The sequence below is a fragment of the Saccoglossus kowalevskii genome, chromosome 19 (genome assembly GCF_978046115.1).
Source record: "Saccoglossus kowalevskii chromosome 19, keSacKowa6.1, whole genome shotgun sequence".
In the NCBI taxonomy this organism is placed as follows: domain Eukaryota; kingdom Metazoa; phylum Hemichordata; class Enteropneusta; family Harrimaniidae; genus Saccoglossus; species Saccoglossus kowalevskii.
This window is the reverse complement of record NC_140659.1, coordinates 13,456,291-13,476,882: the sequence shown is the minus strand read 5'-3', so window position 1 is coordinate 13,476,882 and position 20,592 is coordinate 13,456,291. Positions and strand designations below refer to the sequence as shown.

Sequence of the window (20,592 nt, the reverse complement as noted above, 5' to 3'; positions counted from 1 at the left end):
ATTGATGAAGAAAACACGATATGATGAAAAAAGTATCAACTCGCTGGACACTGCAACCCTTATTGGCCAGGCGCCTGTGTTGGAAACAATGATACCATAGACCAGTATCATGTCTTCACCTACAGTGCGATGAAAACTACGTGTCTTCAACTCAAAATGATGCCTGGGTCATGGAAGAAGTGCGTTACTTTACATGAGAGGAAGAGTTACGATGTGTGCCAACTACAGTGATGATGAGTCGACCTTCTGGACCGACTCGACTTACCGTCGGAAATGGAGAATGGAGATGAACCTAACACGCTTTGTGCGAGTACCAGTCTGACTAGTAATGTGAACTTGAGAGGAACCTTAATTACATACTATACGTACAAAATCACAGTAACCTCGAAATCTCCACTGCACCTGGTACCCGCAGACTATTAATTTTAAGGAATATTGTGTTTTTTGTTCAAATAATTTTTAACAGTAATTTATTCAAGTTCACAATTGTAGAGTGTAAAATGTGTGAATCTTTGCCACCACCGCTGAGGGCGCAGCTCTAGAACTAACGGGGTTGGGAGAAGTGTTTTGAACCTCACCACTACAATATTGTTTGCGTTTCCGCAGATTAGAATACTAGTATTATTTCATCTATTCATTACGTAAGTGAATTATCAGGTGATTATTCCGACCCATGATAGAGTACGACTAGGATGCCGCTGCGCCGAGGACTATTACAGAAGAGGCGGCACGAAATTTTCCATGGGGGGTCTGCTCACCAAACTTACTAGAGGGTCCCTAGTACAATCTATACCCTCTGTTGAAATCTATACCCTCTGAAACGCTATTTCCTGCATTTTGAGGGGAAAATTTTGCTGACACAAAGTGTTTCAGCTTGATTTTGGAGGGCCCCAAATATTTTTTCGAGGGGACAACTGCCTCTCTGCCCCTTCCCTCCTGTGCCACCGCCACTGTATTACCAGACCTTAAATCTATACGTATAGCTCTGTGGGGTAAACTAATAGACGATGTCCCGGTGTTGCCTGTCCGTTCCATGTAAAGTTCATACACGCAGGGCTAACCAGACCGAGACAAAACAGTCCGCAGGCCCGTGGCGCTTCTAAACTTTAAGGGGGGGGGGTGATTATCTATATTAAACTATGGTATTATAACTTCACTCGTCCTCAAATTTCTGGCTTTGGAATCGCCTGCGGCCCGAAACTCCTCGGTGTCGGTGGTTCTCCATTACATAGCAGCCAAGTAGGAGAACTCCAACGAAGTTATGCCGCGAATTTAGTGAGTTTTAGGCGGTTTTTCTGTAGCCCCATTGCGGGCTGTGTGTTGTCACAACGTGTATTTGTTACGTGGCTCCTTAATACTAGTATACAAGTAGAATGATAATGTGCTAATGACCTGATTTACCGATTTATCCCAGGGGGCAACATGCTGCATTACATCACAAATGCACATGGGGGTGTACTTTCCACTTGGACCATGTGAGCACAAGTTCTGAAATGCGGACTAAGAAACAAACAGAACTTTCATAATCAATGAGCATTAATAACTTGAAACAAAGACCTTATAGAAGGTCTATGCTTGAAACATACATAGTGAATGTCCACCATATCCTCCATTGTACGATTGTATTTACTCTGAATGTCCTGTTTTCAAGTCTCCTTGCTTTCATAGATTGTCTTGGCACTTTTATACAGACCACATAACATCAATATGTTTACTTATCTATTTCATATTATGCAAATTGGATGAGAACACTAATCACACATTCCGATAGATCAACGCTCACGCACACATATAGTATATACTGCATTCACGCATTGCGTACTCGTAATAAAAGTTCGGGAAATTTTATAGCATATTTCATTTAATAATTACTATTACAAATTTCGTGCAAAAAATTACAGGACTAACTAAAGGCCTTAAAGTATGATAAATTTCTATAGAACGTTTAGGGTGGCAGGAAACTTGACCAACTTTGCATATCTCTGAGTCATGTGACTTTACACACTCCTCGTGCATCATTGCAGACAATACCTGTACCGTTAGCAACGTTGCATGCAGCATCACAGACTTCCCACGTCACATTACAGTCTTTGCAGGCAACTTTACCAACATTGCACGCGATTTTATACACTTCCGACGTAGCATTGTAAACTTTGAATGTACTGTTACCAATTTTGAATGTGCCATCTCGTATTAGAAATTTGACTGGTAACTTTACCAACGCTGTACGCGATTTTACACACTTCAGGCGAAGCTTTACAGGCTTAGAATGAATTGTTACCTACATCACATGAGCCTTACAGACTTCCAGCTTTGTATTACTAACTTTACAGGCAACTTTACATTGCACGCGACAATTCCTACGCAGAATTACAGGCTTTTCCGTAACGTTACCAACTTAGCATGCAACTTTACGGACTAGTATCCACATAGTATTACGGATTGACAAATTTATCAATTTTGCACGCAACTTCACACACTCCCCACGCATCATTACAGATTTTGAACATACCATTACCAACTTTGCACGCAACCTCACGGACATTTCAAATCGTATTACAGAATTTGTTGGCAATTTTATTAACTTTGCCCTTATCTCGCGTTCAACGTTACTAGGAACTTACCAACTTGCATACAAATTGACTTTGCAGACAACTTTACCAACACCGCACGCGACACGTGTATCATTAAAGTCTTCGCACGCACCGTTAACAACTTTACATGCAGCGCCACACAGACCCATGACATATTACAGACTTTTGAGCCAACTGTGCACGAGATTTTACACGCCTCCCACACAGCGTAAGGATTTGCACATATTGTAACCAACTTTGCATGCAACTTTACAAACGTCCCAAGTCGTATTACAGACTTTTCAGACAACTTTACCGAAATTGTAAACCGCATTACAGACTTTGCTCGCGCCGTAATTACAAACTTTGCATGCAGCTTCACGGACTTTCCACGTAGCATTACAGACTTAGAATGTACCTTTACCAACATTACATATGCCTCACAGACTTCTTATTACAGACTTTACAGGCAGCTTCACGGACTTTCCACGTAGCATTACAGGCTTAGAATGTACCTTTACCAACATTACATATGCCTCACAGACTTCTTATTACAGACTTTACAGGCAGCTTCACGGACTTTCCACGTAGCATTACGGGCTTAGAATGTACCTTTACCAACATTACATATGCCTCACAGACTTCTTATTACAGACTTTACAGGCAGCTTCACGGACTTTCCACGTAGCATTACGGGCTTAGAATGTACCTTTACCAACATTACATATGCCTCACAGACTTCTTATTACAGACTTTACAGGCAGCTTCACGGACTTTCCACGTAGCATTACGGGCTCAGAATGTACCTTTACCAACATTGCATATGCCTCACAGACTTCTTATTACAGACTTTACAGGCAGCTTCACGGACTTTCCACGTAGCATTACGGGCTTAGAATGTACCTTTACCAACATTACATATGCCTCACAGACTTCGTATTACAGACTTTACAGGCAGCTTCACGGACTTTCCACGTAGCATTACGGGCTTAGAATGTACCTTTACCAACATTACATATGCCTCATAGACTTCTTATTACAGACTTTACAGGCAGCTTCACGGACTTCCCACGTCACATTACAGTCTTTGCAGGCAACTTTACCAACATTGCACGCGATTTTATACACTTCCGACGTAGCATTGTAAACTTTGAATGTACTGTTACCAATTTTGAATGTGCCATCTCGTATTAGAAATTTGACTGGTAACTTTACCAACGCTGTACGCGATTTTACACACTTCAGGCGAAGCTTTACAGGCTTAGAATGAATTGTTACCTACATCACATGAGCCTTACAGACTTCCAGCTTTGTATTACTAACTTTACAGGCAACTTTACATTGCACGCGACAATTCCTACGCAGAATTACAGGCTTTTCCGTAACGTTACCAACTTAGCATGCAACTTTACGGACTAGTATCCACATAGTATTACGGATTGACAAATTTATCAATTTTGCACGCAACTTCACACACTCCCCACGCATCATTACAGATTTTGAACATACCATTACCAACTTTGCACGCAACCTCACGGACATTTCAAATCGTATTACAGAATTTGTTGGCAATTTTATTAACTTTGCCCTTATCTCGCGTTCAACGTTACTAGGAACTTACCAACTTGCATACAAATTGACTTTGCAGACAACTTTACCAACACCGCACGCGACACGTGTATCATTAAAGTCTTCGCACGCACCGTTAACAACTTTACATGCAGCGCCACACAGACCCATGACATATTACAGACTTTTGAGCCAACTGTGCACGAGATTTTACACGCCTCCCACACAGCGTAAGGATTTGCACATATTGTAACCAACTTTGCATGCAACTTTACAAACGTCCCAAGTCGTATTACAGACTTTTCAGACAACTTTACCGAAATTGTAAACCGCATTACAGACTTTGCTCGCGCCGTAATTACAAACTTTGCATGCAGCTTCACGGACTTTCCACGTAGCATTACAGACTTAGAATGTACCTTTACCAACATTACATATGCCTCACAGACTTCTTATTACAGACTTTACAGGCAGCTTCACGGACTTTCCACGTAGCATTACAGGCTTAGAATGTACCTTTACCAACATTACATATGCCTCACAGACTTCTTATTACAGACTTTACAGGCAGCTTCACGGACTTTCCACGTAGCATTACGGGCTTAGAATGTACCTTTACCAACATTACATATGCCTCACAGACTTCTTATTACAGACTTTACAGGCAGCTTCACGGACTTTCCACGTAGCATTACGGGCTTAGAATGTACCTTTACCAACATTACATATGCCTCACAGACTTCTTATTACAGACTTTACAGGCAGCTTCACGGACTTTCCACGTAGCATTACGGGCTCAGAATGTACCTTTACCAACATTGCATATGCCTCACAGACTTCTTATTACAGACTTTACAGGCAGCTTCACGGACTTTCCACGTAGCATTACGGGCTTAGAATGTACCTTTACCAACATTACATATGCCTCACAGACTTCGTATTACAGACTTTACAGGCAGCTTCACGGACTTTCCACGTAGCATTACGGGCTTAGAATGTACCTTTACCAACATTACATATGCCTCATAGACTTCTTATTACAGACTTTACAGGCAGCTTCACGGACTTTCCACGTAGCATTACGGGCTTAGAATGTACCTTTACCAACATTACATATGCCTCACAGACTTCTTATTACAGACTTTACAGGCAGCTTCACGGACTTTCCACGTAGCATTACGGGCTCAGAATGTACCTTTACCAACATTGCATATGCCTCACAGACTTCTTATTACAGACTTTACAGGCAGCTTCACGGACTTTCCACGTAGCATTACGGGCTTAGAATGTACCTTTACCAACATTACATATGCCTCACAGACTTCGTATTACAGACTTTACAGGCAGCTTCACGGACTTTCCACGTAGCATTACGGGCTTAGAATGTACCTTTACCAACATTACATATGCCTCATAGACTTCTTATTACAGACTTTACAGGCAGCTTCACGGACTTTCCACGTAGCATTACGGGCTTAGAATGTACCTTTACCAACATTACATATGCCTCACAGACTTCTTATTACAGACTTTACAGGCAGCTTCACGGACTTTCCACGTAGCATTACAGGCTTAGAATGTACCTTTACCAACATTACATATGCCTCACAGACTTCTTATTACAGACTTTACAGGCAGCTTCACGGACTTTCCACGTAGCATTACGGGCTTAGAATGTACCTTTACCAACATTACATATGCCTCACAGACTTCTTATTACAGACTTTACAGGCAGCTTCACGGACTTTCCACGTAGCATTACGGGCTTAGAATGTACCTTTACCAACATTACATATGCCTCACAGACTTCGTATTACAGACTTTACAGGCAGCTTCACGGACTTTCCACGTAGCATTACGGGCTCAGAATGTACCTTTAGCAACATTACATATGCCTCACAGACTTCGTATTACAGACTTTACAGGCAGCTTCACGGACTTTCCACGTAGCATTACGGGCTTAGAATGTACCTTTACCAACATTACATATGCCTCACAGACTTCTTATTACAGACTTTACAGGCAGCTTCACGGACTTTCCACGTAGCATTACGGGCTTAGAATGTACCTTTACCAACATTACATATGCCTCACAGACTTCTTATTACAGACTTTACAGGCAGCTTCACGGACTTTCCACGTAGCATTACGGGCTCAGAATGTACCTTTACCAACATTACATATGCCTCACAGACTTCGTATTACAGACTTTACAGGCAGCTTCACGGACTTTCCATGTAGCATTACAGGCTTAGAATGTACCTTTACCAACATTACATATGCCTCACAGACTTCTTATTACAGACTTTACAGGCAGCTTCACGGACTTTCCACGTAGCATTACGGGCTTAGAATGTACCTTTACCAACATTACATATGCCTCACAGACTTCGTATTAAAGACTTTACAGGCAGCTTCACGGACTTTCCACGTAGCATTACGGGCTCAGAATGTACCTTTACCAACATTACATATGCCTCACAGACTTCGTATTAAAGACTTTACTGGCAGCTTCACGGACTTTCCACGTAGCATTACGGGCTCAGAATGTACCTTTACCAACATTGCATATGCCTCACAGACTTCGTATTACAGACTTTACAGGCAGCTTCACGGACTTTCCACGTAGCATTACGGGCTCAGAATGTACCTTTACCAACATTGCATATGCCTCACAGACTTCGTATTACAGACTTTACAGGCAGCTTCACGGACTTTCCACGTAGCATTACGGGCTTAGAATGTACCTTTACCAACATTACATATGCCCCACAGACTTCGTATTAAAGACTTTACAGGCAGCTTCACGGACTTTCCACGTAGCATTACGGGCTCAGAATGTACCTTTACCAACATTGCATATGCCTCACAGACTTCGTATTACAGACTTTACAGGCAGCTTCACGGACTTTCCACGTAGCATTACGGGCTTAGAATGTACCTTTACCAACATTACATATGCCTCACAGACTTCTTATTACAGACTTTACAGGCAGCTTCACGGACTTTCCACGTAGCATTACGGGCTTAGAATGTACCTTTACCAACATTACATATGCCTCACAGACTTCTTATTACAGACTTTACAGGCAGCTTCACGGACTTTCCACGTAGCATTACGGGCTTAGAATGTACCTTTACCAACATTACATATGCCTCACAGACTTCTTATTACAGACTTTACAGGCAGCTTCACGGACTTTCCACGTAGCATTACGGGCTCAGAATGTACCTTTACCAACATTGCATATGCCTCACAGACTTCTTATTACAGACTTTACAGGCAGCTTCACGGAATTTCCACGTAGCATTACAGGCTTAGAATGTACCTTTACCAACATTACATATGCCTCACAGACTTCTTATTACAGACTTTACAGGCAGCTTCACGGACTTTCCACGTAGCATTACGGGCTTAGAATGTACCTTTACCAACATTACATATGCCTCACAGACTTCGTATTAAAGACTTTACAGGCAGCTTCACGGACTTTCCACGTAGCATTACGGGCTTAGAATGTACCTTTACCAACATTGCATATGCCTCACAGACTTCGTATTACAGACTTTACAGGCAAGTTTACCAACATTTCATGCGACGTTACACAATTCCCAAGCAGAATTGCAGGATTTTCCATATCTTTACCAACCATGCATGCCCTATTACATACAAATTTATCATTTTTGCTCGCGACTCACATCCCACGCCGCATTAAAGTCTTTGCACGCATCTTTACCAATTGTGCATACAACTTCACGGACTTCCTATGTCGTATTACAGACTTTGCAAACAATTTTACCAACAGTGCACACGACTTTAAAAAGTTCCCACTCAGTATCACAAGCTTCTCACATACTGTCACGAACTTTGCATGCAATTTTGCGGAATTCTTACGTGATAATACACTCTTTGAAGACAACTTTGCACGGGACTTTACACATTTCCCACGCAGAATTACAGGCTTTTCACTTACCATTACTAACTTACATGTAAATTTACGGACTACCCGCATATATTAGTGACTTTGTAGGCAACGTTACAAAATTTGCACGCGACTCTACACACTTCCCATGCAGTATTACAGGTGTTTACGTACCGTTATGAAATTTGCATACAACTTTCGACTATGCACGTAACATTAGCAATTTTGCATGCAGCTTCATGGATTTCACACGTCTAAAGACTATGCCGTCAACTTTACAAACATTGTCTGCGAATTTACATAAGTCCCACGTAGCTTAACAGACTTTCCACGTACCATTACCACGTTTGTGCATGCAGTTTCACGGACTGCGCCGTATTACAGACTTTGCAGGCAGCTTTACCAACATTGTCGGCCACTTTACCAACTTTGTATGTGATTTTTCAGACTTCCCATTTGGCATTATAGATTTGCACGTACCATTGCCAACATATAAAGCAGTTTCACTGACTTCCCACGTCATATCACGGACTTTGCAGGCAATTTTACCAATATATCATGTGACTTTACATGCAGTTTTTTACTGGTTTTCACCTATTTATTTCAACTTTGTATGAAACTTTTTTGGAATGTCATCATCGTATCACAGACTTTGCAGGCAACTTTACCAATGTTGCAATTTAGCAATGTTGTGCACCCCCAAATTATAACATTACAGACTTTGCACATAGCGTTATCAACTTTACATGTACTTCATAGACCTCCACGTTGTATTACAGATTATCTGCCAGTAACTTCTCAAACATTTCTCGGGACTTTACACGTTTCCCACGAGTTACAAAATTTGAATACTGTGAACTGTACACTTTTCATTGATAATAATGCACTAACAGATGTGTAAGTATTAACTGTATTATAGCGAGTTTGCCTGTATTTCTTTGCATAAAAAACGATTGAATACGATATTACGAATATGCACAAGCGCGTCTTCTTTCATTGACGTCACAGGTCGGCACCGATCATGTCGTCCAAGAAGTGACATGAGTTTTTCGGAACTCAAACATTACTCGTCGGTAGGTCGAAGGATCAATTTATTTAATGTTGTAAGTTAAATGATGGTATTTGCTCCTTATTTCACAACCTTTGACCCTGCAACTAAGACTAATACTCGTTGCTATGATAATGGAATCTTCCGATTTCAAGTTGGAATTAACCAACCCCAGTTTTGCATAGTGCTTTGAGATCATCATTGAGACCGCGCTCAACAACATTGAAACGTAAATCGTGCCCTATAGCGCGTAGCAACGCTAGAAAGTTGTGTTTTTCGACTTGCTGAAGGTTTTCTTCAGTTATTTTGCCCTGAAATTATAGTTCACTTCAATATTTCGCAGTGACCCAAAACAATGGCAAAGACACTGAAATAACACGACGTGCAGTCGACCAGCAGGGCGGTTTTAGTGCAGTAAAAATATACCTTCATTTCTTATGAAGAATGCAATGGGGAAGTGTTTTCCCGAATTAGGAGTTTCAAGGTGTTTCGAGGAAGAAGTAGCAGCTACGTTTCAAACTTTTATTATTTTTATTTTGTGGGAGTAAATGAGAATTGGGTAGTGGCGTAGACTGAACCATGGCTGAACGAAATCACCTTTACGATAAAAGTCAACGCTACTCGGCTCATACGGTAATCTTCTTTTAGTCCATGGTCATTGTTTATTATGTTTTCCAGGAATACACGCGACATATTAAACTTCTACGTTACTATACTGTGGCCGTATGAAAAGAAAATGCCGTTTTGTTTTGCGTTATAATAAATGTTGTACGGATAGTAACATGACTTTACAATGTCATAATTCAGTAAAAAAAACAACAACAATGAAATAGTTGCGTGAATTCCAATTGCAACTGCTTTACACATTGCATAGACCCTAAAAATCTGAAGACCGTATTTATTATGTAAACCACATGCAGCTATGTAAATAAAGTACTAAACACAGCATTTTTCAATGAAAGAAGTGTCATTTTTTTGACCCGTTTTAAAATGTGTTCCACTCAGGCTGAAATCGAGGGTTTGGTTTTTACAGCATAGTAACCTTCATTGATGTTAAAAAGAAAAGGGCGGTGGTCGTCACGCCACATCCTGTTCGATATGGGACTCATAGCGACGTATACAACACGTGTGAAATATATTGTTTGTTAACACGCGCTGCGTGACGACTAGCGTTCTTTAAAGATAATACCTTTTAAATGGACTGCAGTCATTTCTGGGCTCCGATAAAATGCGATATAAGCTGTGGCTGTGGGAAATTGGTTTGTTTAGTATAGCTACTCAGAAAGCTAGTCACAAAATTCAGTTCATTACTAGTAAACACCAAATTGACGTTTATTCAACGATAGAACACGGATACATTGTTTCCCGTGACCTGTGACCTAGATGTGTGATAGGTCAATAGGAGAGCCTATCAATGATCGTAATAATAGATTAACTTTGAGAATTAGACAATCAGCTGTGGAAAATCCTATAAACTCTTATAACTATAGAATTATTAGAATGAATTAAATACACAAACTACACATCAAATCATCACAACTTCATATAAATAATACACAGCAAATGTGAAATAATATAGTGAACATTCTGATATCTAATTAGGCAATTCAACTTGATCAACAAACACGTCTATGGTTTGTATCTCGCCGCGACATAAGTTGTACACCACAATATTGGGCATCATTTCTAATAAATGTATTTTGTAATGATATTGGTCGAAGTAAAACAAACTTATGGATGTCTAAATAAAATGTAATGTAACAAACTTAAGTAGTGTGGGATTCGTATCGTTCACTCTCATGGTTTCGTCCACGACAGCAAGCTGTTAAAATATAACTTGAATATTCAAGATGGTGATTCCACCAAGTGGCGCTAAGTTGTATACGATACATGTGAATATTCATCCATGTCATGTAAGCAATGAAAAATTGTTTAAACATAAACCGGGTCCATACGTGTAATATTAATTGTTATTTCTATTGCGTAAAGTTGTGCGTAAATCCTCTGCGATATATATACATATAGCGGGAGTTGTTTTTAGTAATCGTGCGTATACGAAAACAAACGTTTCATCGCAGTGTTTCGTTGAGGGCGGTCGGCTCGAAGGTTGTTTTCTGTGAATTGCCTTCTTTCCTCCAAAAAGATTGAAATCATGCGCATGCCCAGTTTTTCACAACGCAATGTCTTATGGGAACGCCACGTTGATTGGTCTTGAGGGGTAAGGTTGACGTGGATTTCTTGGTTATCTGTCATTATTGGCCACGTAAACACAGATCGTCTTATCCGATTGTAGTCGGTTGGTTATAAGTTTAATTCGGAAGCCAGTACATTATTTTAGAGTGGAGGTGCATTTTGGATTCCCGAGTACACTGTGAGTATACCGGTGTTTTATTTTTGCCAGGAAGTGCATTTCCAATATGGCGGACTTGAATCAACACAGAACGAGTGAACACAAAGTAGTATTAATGATATTTTATGATATGTTGTCGCCTGTTAAGCACAGTCAAAAAATTATAATTCTTAACTCATTTTTGATATGCGTTTAATAATTATTAACGATCTAGGGTCACGTGCTGCTCAATGTGAGTCAACTTTCATTTTCTTGCGTATCTGGACGATGATTGACTTTTTTGTTGGAGGAATTATTTATAAATACTTATATTGCCTGGCGCATTATCTTGCATTGACATTCTATCACGGCCAAAGCAAATGTCTAAGAATAATCTCAGATAAGAAAGAATGATCAACTCAACTCTAGTAACGAATTGACTGAAACCCACCTTCATTATAATTCATATAAAACATGCAAGAAAGATTGAATGGATTTCACCATCAAATAATGGACTTGTTTGGTGTCTCAACAACACAATGTTTTACTGAAATGCTGCATTGATCTGAGCAGTGGTCTGAAAATGCATCTTTACATAATTCTTTGTTTAAATTTGTCCACCTATTCTGTAGAATTTTTTTTGGAAGAGATGGAAAAAGTTCTTTCTGTACCCCTAACCTTAACTTTAACCCTCAGTCCCAGCCTTCCAATTCATTCGTATATGCCCCTTCTAAATAACTATAAGTGGCCGTAAGAGGGGCATACATATTAAATTGGCGAGCGCTGGACAGTAGGGGAGGATTGAAATTAGCATTACGGCTGAAAGTACATTTTGTACAAAAGGAACGGATAGTATACTGTGGAATATTTTAATTTCGCTGGAATTAATTTTCGCTGAAAAGGCTTTTTGGGCGTTTTGTATGGAATTTATTTTTACTGATTTTTGATGAGTTAAATGTGAAATATAGGAAAAAAAGTATATTCGCTTGATTTTATTTTCACGGAATCATCCCTTTAGCGAAAATAGTGAAAATAAATTCCAAACGAAAATCAAGTATTCTACAGTAATTGAATTAACTGGTATCCAAGTTGTTTTGAAATTGATAGTTACAATTCTTATTCAAATGACTATGATGATCCATTGTAAATATGCATGCATTTAGAAACACGTATAGCTACTGTAAAATGACTAATTTTCACTGGGTTTAAATTTCGCTTATTCACTATTTCAGGCATATTCAGTGTGTTTTAAATTCACGGTTTTATCATGTAGATAATGTGTTCTATGCTCAATTTTACATATTCACTGGGTTTTAATTTAGCGCATTTTCCAGTCAGCGAAATAAGCAAAATTAAAACCCAGTGAATAATTATCCCCTTTACAGTAGTTTACATTATGAGGTCATGTATTAGGTGATTTGGATGAAATTGTGTCAAATTACCCAATTTGCCCTGATGTTGATTTTGTCCTTCTACATGTACATGTAGATCTATGTTTAGGCATTAAGCCACTTGGCAATAATTTAATGAGCTGCTTTTACGGAATTGCTAAAAAATTCAAACTGTTGATTCAGCTGTGCCAATGTTCGGCACATTGACTTTTACTGTAACACTGACCTGCTGACAGTTAAAAAAGCTTACATGTAATTAAAAATATTTCATTTTCTGTCTTAGATATGTTTGATGTACATGTATTGTTATGTACATACATGTATCATATTTAAAGTCCCAACAGGCATCATGAAAATACATGTATGGTTTGCTGTATTTGCTTTATTTGTAGTGCATATGCTTAACTTAAATAAAACGTGTGTTATATTAGAACTTAAATCCAGCATGCATTAAATGTTGCATAATTTTTGGTTTAGGTTCATTTCTAATAGAATAAATACGGTACTTTTGTTATCATAGTGTGAATTACAAGCAACAAGCCCTTTACTATTGTCCCTTGTTTATTTCAATTCAGTTCATGTTCAGAAATGAGTATTAATGATGCAAATTAAGTAATCTTGGTACTTAATTTGCAACAAATTTTGTGATGTATTTATTATACCAGTTTGACATTCGATTTCTATTCTAATGTGTTTATAATTATAATTCAGGACTTGTGTGTTACAAAATTAAGTTATTAAAATAATGTATACTGCTTTAGGCAGAGCTTGACTGTCAAAGAAGCGTTGGAGATAGTTTCCTTAATGCCCATTGGGGCTGTCTTTGTACCCTTTGAAATATAATTCTTGCAGTCTGTATGTGCTAAGACAATTCTATAAATCTTGGCTTTGAAAATATGTTCTCTCTCAATAGACCGTTTTTTGTTCAGTGCGAGATCCTGCGTTATGCATGAAATTGAATGTAAAAACAGGACAAACAAAGGTCATAGCATCGCGTATTTGTGGTTCATTGCACGTGTATTAATAACATTATATACTAGTACCATTAATACATGTACTGTGGAATACATTATTTTATTTATTTATGCTGAAAAGGCATTTTGTATCGAATTTATTTTCACTGATTTTGGTGAGTTTAATGTGAAATATAGAAAGAAAAGTATATTCGCTGGATTTTATTTTCACGGAATCATCCCTTCAGCGAAAATAGTGAAAATAAATTCCAAGCAAAAATAAAGTATTCTACAGTATATGACTGCCATCTGATTATTCTCCTTACCTGAATTTGAGGTTATTACATAGTCTGTTCATGACCGTGAAATTACATAATTGTATGAGTACATGTATGCACGGTTACTAAAAAAGACGGTCAGGAAACTCCATTGTTAGATAGTGTGAATCTGCCTAATCCTTCAAGGATGCGTGTCGCGCTGTGTACACCCTCTATTGCTTGAGATTTCAAGGTTCACCATTTTGTTTCATTTTTGTGTCGATCACTTGATGTTCCGCAAATTTGAAATTTTAAGCTTGATAGAATATCCACATTTAGTGAACAAGCTCCACGAAGAACCACATGTACATTTCGGATGAGTACTCTTTGTGACTGTGAAAACAATCAGAATCGAGAATAGTCATTTATCGTTTTCACTGTTGTCATGAGAGTAAGCTTGGGTCCCGGTAGAAAAGTGACAAAAATTCTAACCCCTAAGTCGCTATTTTAAAATACATTATATTATAAAAAATACTACCAAATGAATTTTTAGTATACTACTGTGCGTACTTATGAAGGTTGTGTGCGATTTGGGGGCTTATTAGAGTAAATTTTGTTGTTTTGCTTTCGCGTCACTGTATCAGCCATTTTGTTCAAAGTCGTAACACTTTTTTTGTAGACGCCGTAGAAATTGTTGAAAATGTATTCAACATTTTCCGCCAGTTTCATAAAATGCCTGTTTAATTGTTCTTGTCTGTCTTTGTTTCAGTTTTTTTGGAAAATTTTTCATGTTGCAATATTCAGCGTGCCGTTAAATGTGGTTTTTGTCAACACTACAATTTTTGAACACATTGAACTGTCGGTACAACTTTCTAGCAGTCTCTTCGCCAAATCAATTTTTCGAACCCTTTTTAACTGTTCTTAATTTCATTGGAACTGCCTGTTGTTGCATATTTGGTCTGCTTTACATGCATTTTGTAGAGCATGGGCGGGTCATTTCAGTTATCTTATCGCATATTTTGTTTATTTCCAACAAAATGTACGTGGTATCATGGCTCCTCATTAAAACTTTCGCCTGGCTGAAATATAAACACTTATATGGTTTCTTTGACGTCTTTTTTTCTTATAATGTTTTGTTGGTTTTTTTATTTCAGTTTTCTGCCGATCTTGTTATTTAGAAACGAAAATGCCATACACGATAGGCAAATTTGTTTTGAGTTTAAACCGAGCGACAGGTTTTGTCAGGATTCACTGTAACAACTTACACTTTAGTATTACTGAAAGTATTGACAGAGACACAATAAAATGGCGTGCAGTTGTTGATTGCAATGAACTCTGGGGAAAATGACGTCATATTTGCGTGATTTCCTGTCTACATTTTATGTTAATGATTTATCACAGATTAGTACGTCTTTTGTTTCAAATGTTTACCCCCGACACGCATCCAATGAAAAGAACATGATTCGTTTTCTAACCGTCTTTTTTAGAAACTGTGATGTACGTGTTGTAATGGCTGCACTTTGGATACAATTGACTACCAGCCATTCATAATTTAAGTTTGTTCTCTTGTTTTTTTCACAGAGTGCAAAATGAAGGTTAAAGAGATCGAAAGGACCGCCAATATAGCGTGGAGTCCATCATGTCAACATCCAGTGTATCTCGCTGCTGGTACAGCAGCACAACAATTAGATGCCACGTTCAGGTAAATCTGTCTTCACATGTGCATAGGTGTTGACATATATAGCATTTCCATTGCAATAAAAGGTGAAATCAAATTTTTGTTGTCTGTAATAATGTTAACTCTTGTGTGTAGTAGTTGTGAAATGAGAAATTGTATTTAAATCTGCGGCTATCAATACTTCAATAAATTAAGATTGATTTTTTGGCATTTGCTCCTCCATCCTCTTATCCTCCTCTTGCATATGTGAGCAATTATTCTGTCATTCAACAGGAAGTAATGTTTATAATAAATGAGATGCATTCTGGGAGTTTTACTAGGTTACCTTGAGTTTGACTCCTAGATTTTCCACTCTTCCCTTACATTCCTTTAACTTTCCGGTACTGTACATGTTTTTAGGCATTTCCATCACTGTAGACAGTTAACTTTACATTTGTATGAATTTTTTTGTATGTTTTTCCATATGCTGGTTGAGGGCGCTATGTACAATCCATAACACTAGCATTTTTCTGTTATCAGAATTTCCTAGTTACCTGTTAAAGTTAGCCAGCCACCTGTCATATTAGATATTCCAAATGGGTACAAAATTGATTGACAGGCAAAATTTGGACAAACCTGTCCAATGTTCATTGAAAATTACCTGTAAATTACAAAATAACCATAAACAATAAAAAAAAAAATAGAGGTAAAATACAGCAAAAATGACAATTGGAATTTATTGTTGCTACATTGAAAAAAAAAGTTTTTGTTATTGTATTTGTAGCAGATGTTGTTATAAGTTTCGAATTTCATTTAAGCTGAATCTCAAATCTGTAAAATTCAAAATTTATATTTGGGAATTTAAATTGATCTGCAGTAGGCAAGCCAAGCCAAGGAGTGTATTATACTGTAAAACGGGAAATTATTTGCACAGTTTTATTTTCGCATTGTTCACGGAGGTGCTAAAATTAATTTAAAATGCTTTTGTTAGTCCCCGTTCGGACGCAGTCCGAAAACGGGGACTTGTGTTTTGACCTCCGTGCGTCTGTGCGTGCGTCCTGTATCTTAGAAATGCCTGGACCAATCACAATCAAACTTCACACATACATCACACATGATATTATACATATGCACGTCAATTTGTTTCACGATCTGATTTAAGATGGCCGAATGGCGTCCATTTTTGTGCTGAAAAATCCTAAAAATCCAGCATTTCTCGGCTGTTTACAGATGGATTTTGTTCAAACTTTGTATATACATTAGACATTATGGGCCCTTCATGCAAATAATTTTGTTTTTCAGATAAGATTCAAAATGGCCGGCTGGCGGCCATTTTGTTTTAATGAATGTGGTTCTCGTGCCATATCTCCAATATATTGTTTTGACTGATTATGTTCAAATTTTAAATATTCATATTACATTATGTCATAGATAAACAGATATATTGGTTCGACGATCATATTCAAAATGGCCGAATGGTGGTCATTTTTGTGCTAAAAAATCATCAAATATCAAGCATTTCTGGCATTTATGGATGGATTTCAGTCAAACTTGGTACATACATTAGACATTACTGGTTCCTGATGCACGTCATTTTATTTGTCAGATTGGATTCAAATTGGCTGACTGGCGGCCATTTTGTTTTAATGATTGGGCTTCTAGAGCCATGTCTCTTAAATGCTTTGACTGATTATGTTCAAATTTTATATATTCGTTATACATCATGTTATTTATATATACATGTATTCAAAATGGATGATTTTGAATGCTGTTCCAGAGCAATATCTCTCAATATGGACAAGTACTTGTTTGACGATCAGATACAAATGTCGATCATTTTAATGTTAAAAAAATCATATTCCTAACATGGTTATATTCCAGCTATATTACTATAAACAAAACTATATATCTTAAATTTGATAACTAACGAGGACTGTGCCATGCATGGCTTGTTTTGTTTGTTTTTATTTTAATTTCACCACTGGGGGCGCTGTATTTTTGTATTACTGCCGATGTACACAACACTCCGCATTCACATCATTCAAGCAGTGTAAAACAAATTTAACATTTAATGTTTTCATCCAAAAAAATGTATTTGCAGTCAACAAATTTTTTTTTTAGACAAATAGTAGTTAAAAACTTTATCTTTACAGCACAACGGCCGCTTTAGAGATTTACCAGTTAGATTTGGGGGATCCTGAAACCGAAATGCCGCTAAAAGCATCGCTGACAACAGAACATAGGTAAGAAATATATAAAATATGTCATGGTGGCTGTGCATTGTCACATGATATGACAAGTATTTATTCAACCCTTTCATCAACCCAAAATTAATGGACCCCAACATTAATGGACCCCAACATTTTCTTCAGCTATGATCTTTAACCCTTTGAATGCCATTGTTTTTAGTGCAAACTTTGACTTTATGAGTCAAAGGTGCAATTCTGTTACTATGGCGATGTTTCATTTTTTGTCTTGTTAATTTTTAGAAAAATAATTTACTATGAATGAAAATTTGGAAATGCTCTTCCAAAAAATGCATGCAGTTTTAACATGGTGACAATTAAGGTAGAATATTGGAAATTAGGACAATTCCCCCAAAAGTGCCAGGATGTGTGACCTTTATGAGTCATCCATAAGACCACCGCTATGCCATTACATGTGTAGTACTGTGCGAAAGTGGCATTATTTATGGTAGCCAAATCTAATCAAAATTCGCTATTAGTGACTGGCAATGGGTTAGCTGAAACACAGATTTTCTTAATTAATTTGCATAATTTGTCAAATCAGTATAATTTACATACTAAAAGGCCAGTATTCTTTTTTTTTACCCACACACACACAAACCTAAGTTACAGTCGTTACAATTAAGCTGTATGGAATTCAATATTTACATTCAATATGCAAATGTCCAGATCCTAACTTAATTATTCTGTTTTATCCAAGGTTTGATAAAATAGTCTGGAGTAGCCATGGAATGGATGACAATAGTTACACAAATGGTGTTCTAATCGGCGGTGTTGATAATGGTAACGTAATTCTGTATGATGTTTCCAAGTTATTAGAAAATGAAGATGGATACATAACCAAAACAGACAAGGTAAAATTGCTTGTAATCTTCTTGTGTCTGTTTAACTGCTTGCATAGTAACGGCATAGGAACTTTTAAAGCAAATCGGTACCTACTTGCTTTACTGGTTTGAATAAGGGGAGGGGCATATTTTGTGCAGTAGCACAGTTCGTATAATCAAGAATTGGTATTCTATGTTGGGATTTCTTCTTTGATAAATAAATTTTGGGGTTTATCACTTTGGGGAAGTTTTACTCATTAAAACTTAGAAATAAGAAACTCTGTCTACTCTTGGACTTCTAGAAGGAGGGTGCATTAGTATAAACAGGGTTTTCTATGAGCAAGTTTTATATTGTTTCAAGAATGAATGGGGGTATCCAAAGAGTAATAAACACAAAAGTACATTAAAACAATGTGCCGACACACAAAATGGATAAATTTAAATTGTGAGGTTCCAGTTTCACTATCAGAAGAATGGCGTTTAACTTTATTTCAGGTAAAATTGCATTTTCAAAATAGTTGTTGAAGCAAACTATGAACACATTTTTCTCAACCACCGTACATTAATTTTTAATTTTCACCAGCCAGTCTGGAAAGTTGCATGCCATGGGCATATGGGGGAATAGGTATTTCAAACATGACATGCATATTCCTGTGGCCTGATCACTAAGTCGGTCATTTGTTTTACTTTCAGCATACAGGTGCAGTGCGCGCCTTAGATATCAATCCATTTCAGCCCAATCTCCTGGCTTCAGGAGCTAGTGATTCAGAAATATATATCTGGGATTTAAATAATCCAGTTAATCCAATGACCCCTGGTGCCAAATCTCAGGTAAGGAAAGTTTATAAATGTATCACATGTAACATGTTAAATGAAATGTTGGTGTCTAGTGTTAAATGGAATGTTGGTGCCTGGTGTTAAACGAAATGTTGGTGCCTGGTGCTAAATGAAATGTTGGTGCCTGGTGTTTAATGAAATGTTGGTGCCTGGTGCTAAATGAAATGTTGGTGCCTGGTGTTTAATGAAATGTTGGTGCCTGGTGTTAAATGAAATGTTGGTGCCTGGTGCTAAATGAAATGTTGGTGCCTGGTGTTAAATGAAATGTTGGTGCCTGGTGTTTAATGAAATGTTGGTGCCTGGTGTTAAATGAAATGTTGGTGCCTGGTGTTAAATGAAATGTTGGTGCCTGGTGTTAAATGAAATGTTGGTGCCTGGTGTTAAATGAAATGTTGGTGCCTGGTGCTAAATGAAATGTTGGTGCCTGGTGTTTAATGAAATGTTGGTGCCTGGTGCTAAATGAAATGTTGGTGCCTGGTGTTTAATGAAATGTTGGTGCCTGGTGTTAAATGAAATGTTGGTGCCTGGTGCTAAATGAAATGTTGGTGCCTGGTGTTAAATGAAATGTTGGTGCCTGGTGTTTAATGAAATGTTGGTGCCTGGTGTTAAATGAAATGTTGGTGCCTGGTGTTAAATGAAATGTTGGTGCCTGGTGTTAAATGAAATGTTGGTGCCTGGTGTTTAATGAAATGTTGGTGCCTGGTGCTAAATGAAATGTTGGTGCCTGGTGTTTAATGAAATGTTGGTGCCTGGTGCTAAATGAAATGTTGGTGCCTGGTGTTAAATGAAATGTTGGTGCCTGGTGTTAAATGGAATGTTGGTGCCTGGTGCTAAATGAAATGTTGGTGCCTGGTGCTAAATGAAATGTTGGTGCCTGGTGTTTAATGAAATGTTGGTGCCTGGTGCTAAATGAAATGTTGGTGCCTGGTGTTTAATGAAATGTTGGTGCCTGGTGCTAAATGAAATGTTGGTGCCTGGTGTTAAA

The 20,592-nt window shown here is 37.9% G+C and overlaps 1 protein-coding gene across 2 annotated transcripts in view; it reads left to right on the top strand.

Moving 5' to 3' along the window:
- The first annotated feature begins 11,246 nt into the window (after nt 1-11,246).
- The window catches only part of LOC100371167 (protein transport protein Sec31A-like), a 35,989-nt gene continuing 26,643 nt past the window's right edge, over nt 11,247-20,592 (top strand). For both annotated transcript variants that reach the window (XM_085493855.1, XM_085493854.1), the window contains exons 1-5: nt 11,247-11,484; nt 15,625-15,745; nt 17,854-17,943; nt 18,647-18,800; nt 19,464-19,601. In XM_085493855.1, the coding sequence (XP_085349981.1) occupies nt 15,633-15,745; nt 17,854-17,943; nt 18,647-18,800; nt 19,464-19,601 (495 nt within the window). In that variant the 5' untranslated portion in view covers nt 11,247-11,484; nt 15,625-15,632. The remainder of the gene's footprint in view (nt 11,485-15,624; nt 15,746-17,853; nt 17,944-18,646; nt 18,801-19,463; nt 19,602-20,592) is intronic.